At 40.5% G+C, this 12,258-nt stretch overlaps 1 protein-coding gene across 2 annotated transcripts in view; it reads right to left on the bottom strand.

Moving 5' to 3' along the window:
- tmem184c (transmembrane protein 184C) overlaps window positions 1–12,258 on the bottom strand; it is a 47,680-nt gene that overhangs the window by 9,945 nt on the left and 25,477 nt on the right. Inside the window, exons 6-9 of one of the 2 annotated variants that reach the window (XM_060827220.1) lie at window positions 8,377–8,470; window positions 7,665–7,777; window positions 7,310–7,409; window positions 1,573–1,744 (exon numbers count right to left, since the gene is read on the bottom strand). In XM_060827220.1, the coding sequence (XP_060683203.1) occupies window positions 1,573–1,744; window positions 7,310–7,409; window positions 7,665–7,777; window positions 8,377–8,470 (479 nt within the window). The remainder of the gene's footprint in view (window positions 1–1,572; window positions 1,745–7,309; window positions 7,410–7,664; window positions 7,778–8,376; window positions 8,471–12,258) is intronic. The other variant, XM_060827230.1, reaches the window with a different exon arrangement.

Raw genomic sequence — 12,258 nt, 5'->3', positions numbered from 1 at the left:
TAGAAGTTCAGAAAATCATGAGGGGCATGGATAAGATAAATAGACGGTATTTTCCCTGGGGTGGGGGAGTCTAGAACTAGAGGGCATAGGTTTAGGGTGAGAGGGGAAAGATATAAAAGAGTCCTAAGGGGCAACTGTTTCACACAGAGGGTGGTACGTGTATGGAATGAGCTGCCAGAGGATGTGGAGGAGGCTGACATAATTACAGCATTTAAAAGGCATGGATGGGTATATGAATAGGAAGGGTTTGGAGGGATATGGGCTAACTGCTGGCAAATGGGATTGGGTTGGGATATCTGGTTTGCATGGACAGGTTGGACTGAATGGTTTGTTACTGTGAGGTCCATCTCTATGACTATGAATCCCAACACATACTAGATGCAGCGTTTTGGTAGAGATTGATAGGCTAATGCTTCCATAACAACAGGATAGCTAGGTCCCCAGTCACCAGATTACCTGAGATATGGCCTATGAAAGCTATTTTGCATAATGATGGCTACGCCGATCACTAGTTGCTGTACATCGTGCAAGCTCATGAACATATGTTTCCCCTTAATTCTACTTTTGGCTCCGAACAGGTAACTTTACTGTTAATAAATACAAGTCTCATTTTCTTCACCAACAGGATGCTGCATCAGCCTAAAAGGTGAGGTGACAGGAATTTCTGAAGCAGTCTGATTCCAAGTCTGAACGCTGTATGACTAAACTACTGGTGGGCCATATTAAACAGCATGTCCTCTTGACCAGGCAAAGTAGGCAGCATGCTAACTGCACTCAGCCAGCCTGTGCCTGCAAGCTCATCATATCCAACAGTAGATGTGTTCCTGCTATTGGACAACATTCACTAAACAAACAATCTTTTAATATGACCGAACAAACTGAAAACATGACCAAAGTGTCTGGGTTCTTGGGTGTTATGGATACGGGATTTGGGTGCAGAGACGAGAAAGAAGTAATGCGAGCCTTCACAAATTCTGGGTTGGGGCACAACTAGAGTATGACACCCAAACCTGATGGTCCACTTTAAGAAGAACGTGCGGGCCCCAGTGTCAGCGTGGAAGAAATTTATCCACATAGTTTCAAGGATGGAGGATTTTACCGACTTTTAGATTGGCAAAGCTCCTTTTAGATGGAACGGAAAGAGAGGGGAGATCTGATGGAAGTGTACAAGATTGATAAGCTTGGACCAACTGGACAAAGCCAAAATATACCATGGGCTAACGGGAACAAGGGGACGAGGAAACAAAGGTTCTGGGCAAAGGGAATGTGTGAGGAAATGCTTCCTTTCTGCAGCATGTGATAATGATCTGGAACTCACAGTTTCTTCCTTTGACTGTCATGGGCAGTGAGTGATAGTTATGGGGAGACAGCAGAGGACAGAGACTGACTGGATTGTCCCACAGCAAACCAACATGGAGTCAACAGGTTACAGGTCCTCCTGTGTTGCAAATGAAAATAATTCATAGAAGACAGCCCAGACCTGAAAGATGATGTGGAAATTTGGTTTACAAATAGATTTTTTTTTTAAAAACGTGAAATAAGAACAGTCTCACTTAAACATGAGTTCCTTACCCACATTCCGTACTTGCTCTGATATATCTGCTCTGATGTCAGAGATATCCCACATGGCAAAAAAGGAATCCAAGCAGGAGCCTTCTTCAGCTTCCTGGACATAGGGCTTGTAGGAAAAACTATAATGATGACCAATCGCAGCAAAAAACATTTCAATACAAATCACAAAATCCTGGGGGGAGAAAGAAAAACCACAAAAAGCATTTGATGAAACAAATATTTTTGGTGAGACAAATCTTAATTCTAGTTAGTCCTCATACTCAGAACATAAAATGAACAGACACAAGAAAAGGCTGCACATTCTCAAGCTCAGCTTGGGCTTGTCGGAACTTCAGTAGTTCATCATGATCATACTCAGAGACTGAACATCTAATAATCTTCTAGGGGAGTGAATTCTTAAGACTTACAATTGTCAGAGTGAAGAAATTTCTCCACATGGTTCTACCTGGCCAAAACCCCTTAGCTGGAGAATTTAGAAAGAGGGTCTTTGCCTCAGTTAAGGGAGAGAGCCTTTCAGCATCTACCCTAAATCCTCTCAGAAACTTCAACGCTTCAGTTCACGCTTCTAAACTTCAAACTGTATTACCTGTCATAGAACATTACAGCGCAGTACAGGCCCTTTGGCCCTCGATGTTGCACCGACCTGTGGAACCAATCTGAAGCCCATCTAACCTACAGTATTTCATTTTCATCCATATGTCTATCCAATGACCATTTAAATGCCCTTAAAGTTGGTGAGTCGACTACTGTTGCAGGCAGGCCGTTCCACGCCCCTTACTACACTGAGTAAAGAAACTACCTCTGGACGTCTGTCCTATCACCCCTCAATTTAAAGCTATATCCCCTCGTGTTCGCCATCACCATCCGAGGAAAAAAGGTTCTCACTATCCACCCTATCTAACCCTCTGATTATTTTATACGTCTCAATTAAATCACCTCTCAACCTTCTTCTTTCTAACAAAAACAGCCTCAAGTCTCTCAGCCTTTCCTCATAAGGCTTTCCCTCTAAACCAGGCAAAGCTTCCACATCCTTCCGATAATGCGGTCACCAGAACTGTACACAATACTCAAGTGCGGCCGCCCCAGAGTTTTGTACAGCTGCAGCATGATCGCATGGTTCTGAACTCAATCCCTCTACCAATAAAAGCTAACACACCATATACCTTATTAACAACCCTATAAACCTGGGTGGCAACTTTCAGGGATCTATGTACATGGACACAGAGATCTCTCTGCTCAGCTACACTACCAAGATCTTACCATTAGCCCAGTACTCTGCATTCCTGTTACTCCTTCCAAAGTGAATCACCTCACACTTTTCCCACATTAAACTCCATTTGCCACCTCTCAGTTGCTCTACTACTTATCTAGGTCCCTCTGGAACCTGCAACATCCTTCCGCACTGTCCATAACTCTACCGACCTTAGTGTCATCTACAAATTTACTAACCCATCCTTCTACACCCTCTTCCAGGTCATTTATAAAAATGACAAACAGCAGTGTCCCCAAAACAGATCCTTGCAGTACACCACTAGTAACTGAACTCCAGGATGAACATTTCCCATCAACCATCACCCTCTGTCTTCTTTTAGTTAGCCAATTTCTGATCCAAATCGCTAAATCACCCTCAATCCCATGCCTCCATATTTTGTGCAGTAGCCTATCATGGGGAACCGTATCAAATGCCTTACTGAAATCCATATACTCCACATCAACCACTTTACCCTCATCCACCCGTTTGGTCACCTGCTCAATACTGTTGGTGAGGCACAGCCTACCCTTCAAAAACCACGTTGACTATTCCCTAATCAACTTATTCCTCTCAAGATGATTATAAATCCTATCTCTTATAACCTTTTCTAACATTTTACCCACAACTGAAGGAAGGCTCAGTGGTCTATAATTACCAGGGTTGTCCCTACTCCCCTTCTTGAACAAGGGAACAACGTTTGCTATCCTCCAGTCTTCTGGCACTATTCCTGTAGGCAATGATGACATAAAGATCAAAGCCAAGGCTCTGCAATCTCCTCTCTGGCTTCCCAGAGAATCCTAGGATAAATCCCATCGGGCCCAGGGAACGTACCTAGTTTCACACCTTCCAGAATTGCTAACATCTCCTCCTTGTGAACTTCAATCCCATCTAGTCTAGTAGCCTGTATCTCAGTATTCTCCTCGACAACAATGTCTATTTCCAGTTGAATACTGATTAAAAATATTCACTTAGTGCTTCCCCAGTCCTCTAACTCCACACACAACCTCCTACCACTATCCTTGATTGGCCCTAATCTTAATGGGCCTTAATGGGCAGCATGGTGGCACAGTGGTTAGCACTGCTGCCTCACAGCGCCAGAGACCCGGGTTCAATTCCCGCCTCAGGCGACTGACTGTGTGGAGTTTGCACATTCTTCCCGTGTCTGCGTGGGTTTCCTCTGGGTGCTCCGGTTTCCTCCCACAGTCCAAAGATGTGCAGGTCAGGTGAATTGGCCATGCTAAATTGCCCTTTGTCTTAGGTGAAGGGGTAAATGTAGGGGAATGCGTCTGGGTGGGTTGCGCTTCAGTGGGTTGGTGTGGACTTGTTGGGCCGAAGGGCCTGTTTCCACACTGTAATCTAATCTTTTATTCCTGATGTACCATTTGAAAGCTTTAGGGTTTTCCTTGATCTATCTGCCAACAACTAAGATGTAAACTTCAAAAAGAATAATGTACCTGAATCCCTAGGTCCCTCTGTTCTACACCACTACCCAAGGCCCTACTTTTAATTGGTTAAGTCCTGTCCTTATTTGGTTTACCAAAATATCTAGCATTTATCAAAATTAAACTTCATTTGCTACACTTCATCCCAATAACCCAACTGAGAAAGATCCCTTTGTAATTTTAGATAACCACCTTCAGTGCACACTATACCACCAATCTTAGCCACCATCTGCAAATTTACTAACCACCTCTTCTATACTCTCATCTAAATCACGTATACAAATGAAAACCAAAAGTAGACCTGGGCACTAATCCTGGTGGAATACCATTGGTCACAGGCCTCCAGTCCAAATAATAACCATCGCTGCCTCCTGCTGGTAAGCTGATTTTGTACCCAATTGCCAAGCTCTCCCTGAATCTCATGTCATCTAATGGTACGCAAAACTATAGGCGAATGTGAGGACTGCAGATGCTGGAGATTAGAGTCGGGAGTGCGGTCCTGGAAAAGCACAGCAGGTCAGGCAGCATCCGCGGAGCAGGAGAGTCGACGTTTCGGGCAAAAGCCCTTCCTCAGGAATGGACAAATCTAAGCCAAGTTTAGACAATGATAAAAGAAAAGATGTTCCAATTAATTGACAGTAAAAGGACACGGGAAACAAATTTAAGTGTTTTAGGCAAGAGATGCAAGGGGACGGGAGCAAGAATTTTCTTTTAAAGAAGTGCAGTATGTGTATCGATCCGGAATAAGTTGCCTATGTGAAGAGGAGATAATGAATGATGTCAAAAGATTTCAAAGGAAACAATCTTTCAGGACCTAATGGGGGGGACTGGAACTGGCTGCATTGCTCTACAGAGAAAAGAGAAAAGTTATGGGCTGATTTCTGTATCATTATTGTTTTACAATGCTTTTGATGACTCTATAAGCTTCCTAACACCACTATATATTTCCTGACCATCAACTAATCATTTACTCCAACTATTAGATCAAATTCTGTGCAACAAGCTTTTATTGTGGTAGCTAATCAAATGCTTCATGAAAATACAACTCATACAATGTCCACTTGTTTCTTTTTATCACAGTGTAAGTTACATCCTCAAAGAGTTCTAACAATTGAAGTAATTATTTTCAGTACATTATTTAACTGTATTAATTACATTCATTCGCTGTGTGTAATTGGAAGCATATGCTGATAAGGTTACAGGAAAATGCAGAGAGGTGGTTCGAGTGGAACATACATACCAGCAATCACAAGGAAGGCTGAATGGCCTTTTTATATACAGTAGATTCTTAGATTAGATTAGATTACTTACAGTGTGGAAACAGGCCCTTCGGCCCAACAAGTCCACACCGACCCGCCGAAGCGAAACCCACCCATACCCCTACCCTTACATTAGCCCCTTACCTAACACTACGGGCAATTTAGCATGGCCAATTCACCTGACCCGCACATCTTTGGACTGTGGGAGGAAACCGGAGCACCACGCAGACATGGGGAAAACGTGCAAACTCCACACAGTCAGTCGCCTGAGGCGGGAAATGAACCCAGGTCTCTGGCGCTGTGAGGCAGCAGTGCTAACCACTGTGCCACCGTGCCGCCCACGGTGTTTACATTCTCTCCAGGTAGCTACCTTATAATGCAAATATTTTTGTTCCTTCCCTCTAAGAATTGACAGAAGTCACAATGATAGTCTTCAGTGAAATCTGTTGATAGCTAAGGCATACCTGGCAAAGTTCCTGGGATATTCTAGAGACTCCATTTTCACTCCCACAATTAACATGGGGAGGAGCTCCAACAAACGACTTGCCCTCTTTCACCCTCCCCAAGCACATTTCTCAGTTGTCCAAATGGAATAAAATCCTAGCAGAAACCATTTCCATTCCATTTTCTAATCCCTGCTGTGGAATTCACGAAAAAGGATCACTTGGAATTTTAGATCAGTATATTTTATACACTAATAATCCATTCACTCTTAACAATCCATCCTCAAACTCGAGTAGCACTGCTACTAACCACTAAGTAAATTCCTCAACTTCCCCTCTTATCTCCTCTTCATTTAATAACTACTCCTGAAACGGGTGGCACTGCAGCCAAAAGTCCCAGTAAGATCAGGGATTTCAGCAATCTGTCTGTATCCGTACTGAAACCTACAGGACGCACCCACTGGAAGCAATAGGGAGCATCTGGACTACAAATTGGAATCAACTAAGTATGTGCACGGGTGGGGTTGACAAAATATTCAGTTTTGTCTTTAAATTCATTCCAATCTAGCACATTCTCCCAGTGCTCGTATGTGTTCCTGCCAGTTGCTTTCCTTTCACAGAGACAGGGAGTGAGGGGTGGATGCTCTCTGGAAGGTTGGTGCAGACTCGATAGGTTGAATGTCTGTAGTGATTCTATAATTCAATTAATTCCCCAATCAAGACCAGTCACTTTCAAATCTCTCAAACCCACATTTCGCTCGTCTATTCAGTATAATCTAACTAAACGTACTGAAAAATATCAACAGTTATGCCACCTCTTTACTCTCCTCATGAGTGCTATGCCAGTGCTCATCAGATTTACTAGGTCGGACTCATCTTTCGCCAAACAGTTATTTTCCAACCCTGAGGACATCACTTCTTGGGTGTACTCTTGCAATTTTCTACCCTTCTGATGTTAAATTAACTAACTTTAAAACAAAATAGACAAAAAGAAAAACTTTTTAATACCTTCAAACACCTCCCCCAGCACAATCCATAAATGCAACCAGCTCTGGAAAATTGTGATGAATGTGAAGCGTGTGTCTGATCATTAAGTGGTAGAATATTTCTCCACGGCCCTAACAGATGAAATATCACATACCTACCAAAAACAGCAACGGTGATTCGCAAACAGTTTCCATGTTGGAGATATTTCTCTTGGATATTTTTGACTGTTTATGTATCTACCACATATTAATTTTGAAGGCAAACCTCCAAAATCATAATTTGAAGACCAGGAATAAAATAAAGGATTGCAAGGTTCCAGAGAGATTACCTTAAACATGAAATGGTTACATTTACCTGCAGGCCAGTAGCAACAGCTTCCACACTTTCCCAGTCCCACGTGTGTTTCTCAGAAATTATGCCAACTTTCACAAGTAAAGCAATCAAAGCAGCTTGCCTATGAAGGAATTGAAAAAGATTTTTTTTTACAAACACAGTATGCAGTCTGATTAATAAGCTAACTAACAAACTAGGCTCAGATTCTGCAGTAGGTATTCAAACAGTTAGCGTCTTGATTTGCAGGATTGTAGTATTCCTATTTGGCAAAATACAAAATAATTCAGTTGGTTCCCAATATTTATGACAGACATATTTAATGATTAGCCAGTAATATGAAATGAGGAGTTTTTTTTAAATTTAAAAAAAACCTTACCAGAAAGATACGAATACAACCAGTTTCACACAAAGAAACTTGCCGACTGGTTGAATTGGGTTCAGTTCATTTCGCAGCACTTTATAAAACAGCACAAGGCAATACATGGCAAACTGCAAAGTAAAAATGAATCCAAAAAGATAGAATAGATAAACCACTTTCAGTTATAATGAGATAATAATGAAGAGAAAAAAAAACTGAATGATGATACGTTTGAGTCCACAAAATACTGTTCACATCTAAATAAATGCTTCCTCTTCGATTTTAAAAGCAGTTCTTTTGTTATCTAATTCATAATTTGAACTACAGTTTGCTACAACAATGGATGTTTTCTGAATTAAGACGGTAAGCTTTCTTCAAAATTTAAAATAAAACAGGATCGAAAAAGATAATCAAATAAACTTGATCAGCTTTACATATTATCAATACAAAGTTCAAAACATATCTTTTGCCAAGGAATAAATACTAGTACACTTGAAATAAAGTGTAAGGATATGTTGATTAACTTCAAATGATGTTTGCAAGTATTATTGATAATTGAAGTTTCATAGGAAAATGTAGAGAGATAATTCAGCTACATTTAATGGAATATACACATGTTCAGTCTAAGACCAACAGAGGAGATAAATCAGCTCAAAATATTGAATCAAATGCTACAAACTAAGAATGCAGACTATACATATATTACATACAGATACATAACAAGACTTACTATTTGCGAAAGGTTGTTAATTATAACCAAATACGTCCAAGCATTTTTGAAGCTGAAATTTCCTTCATCATACACTCCAACGAGTTCACAGATTCTGGGAAAAGGGAAAATGGCTTTGAAATCATCTATTCATAAAGTCTGTGTTCCATTTCATAATATACATGTCAGCCTGCACAAGTTTGAATGTTGAAATTCTAAAATACAGATCAAAGAAAATTCATACTTGCTCCACGTGATCTGTGAATCCTTCTCTGGGTATTTTCTTTGTTATGGACCAGGCCAACCCCTCCCCCCCCCCAGAGCACTTTCAGAAGTAGCCCAGACCCTAACTTCTCTTATTTTAAAAGCAGATATAAAGTGGATATTCCAGGAGTGATGCAGCTGACGAAATCACTCGGCTTGAAGCAAAACAGAATTTATTTACACACCACAGTTGAAACACGAACAAAAGAAAACAGAATTTAGAATAACCCCACTATTCCAAAATCCAACCAACTCAAAATTGCAACTTAAATTGCAGAATTGCTGTTCCAATACCCACAATAACCCAAAGACACACCCCTTGGCAAACCGTAAATTCAAACTCAGGTTCTTAAAAGCAGGAGAGATTGCACAGGAAAAAAAAAGAGTCAGGCAAGAAACATCTGTTGAAGCATGGAACCTTTTTTCCACAGCAAAAGTTTCTCTGCCACCAGCAATTTCTGCCTGCAAAACTAAACCAAAATTGAGAAGTAGCCACTTCCAGACATATCAGCACCTTTGCCTTCATGACCCCTCTTGGAAAGAAAATGGACAAAATAACCTTAAAGGGGCAGCATTGTCATACCTCCCCACTTAAAAGAACCATCAATATATAGAGATGGCTTCATTTTACAACCCCTTACTCTTAGTTAGTACAGTAAAATACATGCAAATGACAATGACTATAACCATGTAAACATGCAAAACTACATTCTATTTAAAGCTGTTTATTTCTGCCACCAAACGCCTCCGTTTTTTATCCAAGTCCTGATAATGTTTCGATCACGTTATCTCACCCTGCTACGCGTACAATTTTAAAATTCAATGGCTACAGTAATAAATTCCATCTAAATACACTGGAATTTGTCTCCTTAAATTCCTCCAAAAAACTTTGTGGGTAATAATCAGTATAGATGATTGTCTTAGACACATTACTGGCAACATATATGTTGAGATTTGGAACACCAACACCAAGATCAAAGTCTCCTTTTCAATTGTTGAATATTTCTGATGATGAATGCTCAACTTCCTAGAGAAATATCGAATAGGTCTTTCTATCCTCTCGTCATTGTCTTGCCCCCACATCTCTCTCATTGATAGCCACCTTGAATGGCTTTGCATAATTAGGTATGGCTAATACTGGGGCAGTGGTTAACACAGCTTTCAGGCTGTCAAATGCCTTATGACAAACTGCTTTTCTTCAACAATTCGGTGAGGGAAGCAGCCACACTGCTAAAATTTGATATGAATTTTCGACAAAACCCACTCAACCCCAGGAATCATAGAACTGCTCTCTTTGTCGATGGTAGAGGAAACTCCCCAATAACCATTGTCTTTACGTTTCATGGGGCAATTTGTCCATGTCTGATAACATGGTCCAGGAATGGGATTTGGGCTTTGGCAAATTCACTCTTAGCCAGGTTTATCACTAAGCCTGCCTCCTGAAAGTCAATCAAATAACTTGGATAAACGTTGCAAACATTCCTTCCACATGAGACGAAAAGTCACCAGGTCATCGATATATATCTCACAATTGGGTAAGCCAGAAAGGAAATGTGGCTGACACATTTCCCATACCAAACGGCATGACTTTAAATTGATACAGTCCATTTGGCATCACAAAAGCTAAAATTATGTCCTCTCTTTCGGATAAAAGGTGTCTGCCAGTATCCTTTGACTAAGTCCAACTTTGAAAAAGTGAGACAAGTAACTTACATTTCTATAGAGTCTTCCCAATGTGGAAGTGGACATGAGTCAGACTTTGCGACAGTCTGCACATGAACCATCAGGAACCAGCTGGTTTTGGCACATGACTATGGGTGAGTGCCAGTCACTACAACTCACTTCAATTATGTCATCTTGGAGCATGCATTCTATCTCTTTTTGAACCTATGGAGAAAGTGGGGACTGCAGATGCTGGAGATCAGAGCTTAAAAATGTGTTGCTGGAAAAATGCAGCAGGTCAGGCAGCATTAAAAGGAGGAGAATCGACATAAGCCCTTATGTCCGAAACGTCGATTCTCCTGTTCCTTGGATGTTGCCTGACCTGCTGCGCTTTTCCAGCAACACATTTTTAAGCTTTTTGAACCTATGCCAACGTGAGGGTTAAGCCTAGAAGAATGTTGCTTAACTGGAACAGCATTTCCTATATCCACATCACGCATAATTAGGTTAGTACTTCCCAGCTTATTTCCACATATCTCTTCATGAATTGGCAATAACTCTTTCAGGTCATTTTGATTTTCCTCTGGAAGGTAACTCAATAATCTATCCCAGTTTTTTAACAACTTCCTCACTGGCCAATTTAACTTGAGGAATCTCTAATTCGAAATTCTCTGAACTTGGTTCTTCACTTTGTGTTGTAACCAGTAACACATTTCTCCTTTCGCTTTCCTTCCCTATCAAAATACCTTTGAGCATATTTACATGACACACTCGGGAGATTTCTCGGTTTGGAGTCCTTATCAGATAGTTCACCTCACTCAGTCTCCTTTCAACTTAACATGTTCCACCAAACCATGCTTTTAAAAAGTTCACCTATCACTGGAGTAACATTACAAGTAAAATTGCAAGTTTCTGATATTTTGTCTGCTTCCTATTTCATGGCATACTGCGATATTTTTAAAGGGTGTATAGCCAAACCCCCTGCTCTATTTAATCATTTCCTAAAATTTGACACATAGTCCAAATGTGGGCTCAGAATCTGACTTAGCAATTTCTCCTTAGCAACCCTCTCACTTCTCGACCAAAAACTAATTCAAATGGACTGAAGGTGGTTGCTTCATTTGCTGTACTTTTTGACATTAAAGATACAAACGGAATTCCTTTATCCCAATCATCTGGATAGTCTTGACTAGAAGCCCATAACATAGTCTTGAATGCCAGCTGCTATTCTAGTATTCGCTGCGGTTCTGACTGGTATGCAGTGAATTTGAATCATTTTATTCCTGAGCTGTCCACAACTTCCTTGAATAATTTTGATGTAAAATTTGATCTTTATTCTGATTGTATCTCTGTGGATAGTCCATTCTACTAAAAAATTTGAGTAACTCTGCTACAATAATTTTAGCGGTGATATTGCATAATGGAATGGCCTCAGCAAATCTAGTGGATATATCCATTATTGTTGGCAAATACTGATTCCCAGTTTTTGTTTTGGGTAGGGGTCTTATGCAATCCATTAATACCCTTGTAAGGAATGGGTATTAAGGTGTGGGTTTTATTATTGTCTGCAGTTTTCCAATTACCTGACACATGACATGTCTGGCAAACTTCAGCTATATTATTAAGCAGTCTTATGCATAAAATGTTTTTGCATTTTAGCTCGAATTTTTCTCACCCCTGAATGACCTCCTACTAGAAATTCACGTGTTACCCGCAACTCTTGCTTTCTATAACCCACTGGCAATATGATGTGATGAACTTCTGCCTATTTCTCATCTGCCTGATTATGTGATGGTCTCCATTTCCTATTTAAGACATTATTTTTAACATAGTAACACTCAGATTCTTTGGTGTGTGCTTTCTGATACAACTGCTTCAGGTTTTCATCTCTCTGTTGTAACTCAGTTAATTTATCGGAGCTGAAGAGATCCACGTTGTCCTCCACTTATTCTGCTTTGTCTTAATCACTTGATTAAA

The sequence above is a fragment of the Hemiscyllium ocellatum genome, chromosome 1 (genome assembly GCF_020745735.1).
Source record: "Hemiscyllium ocellatum isolate sHemOce1 chromosome 1, sHemOce1.pat.X.cur, whole genome shotgun sequence".
Lineage (NCBI taxonomy): Eukaryota > Metazoa > Chordata > Chondrichthyes > Orectolobiformes > Hemiscylliidae > Hemiscyllium > Hemiscyllium ocellatum.
This window is presented reverse-complemented; position numbering and strand designations above follow the sequence as displayed.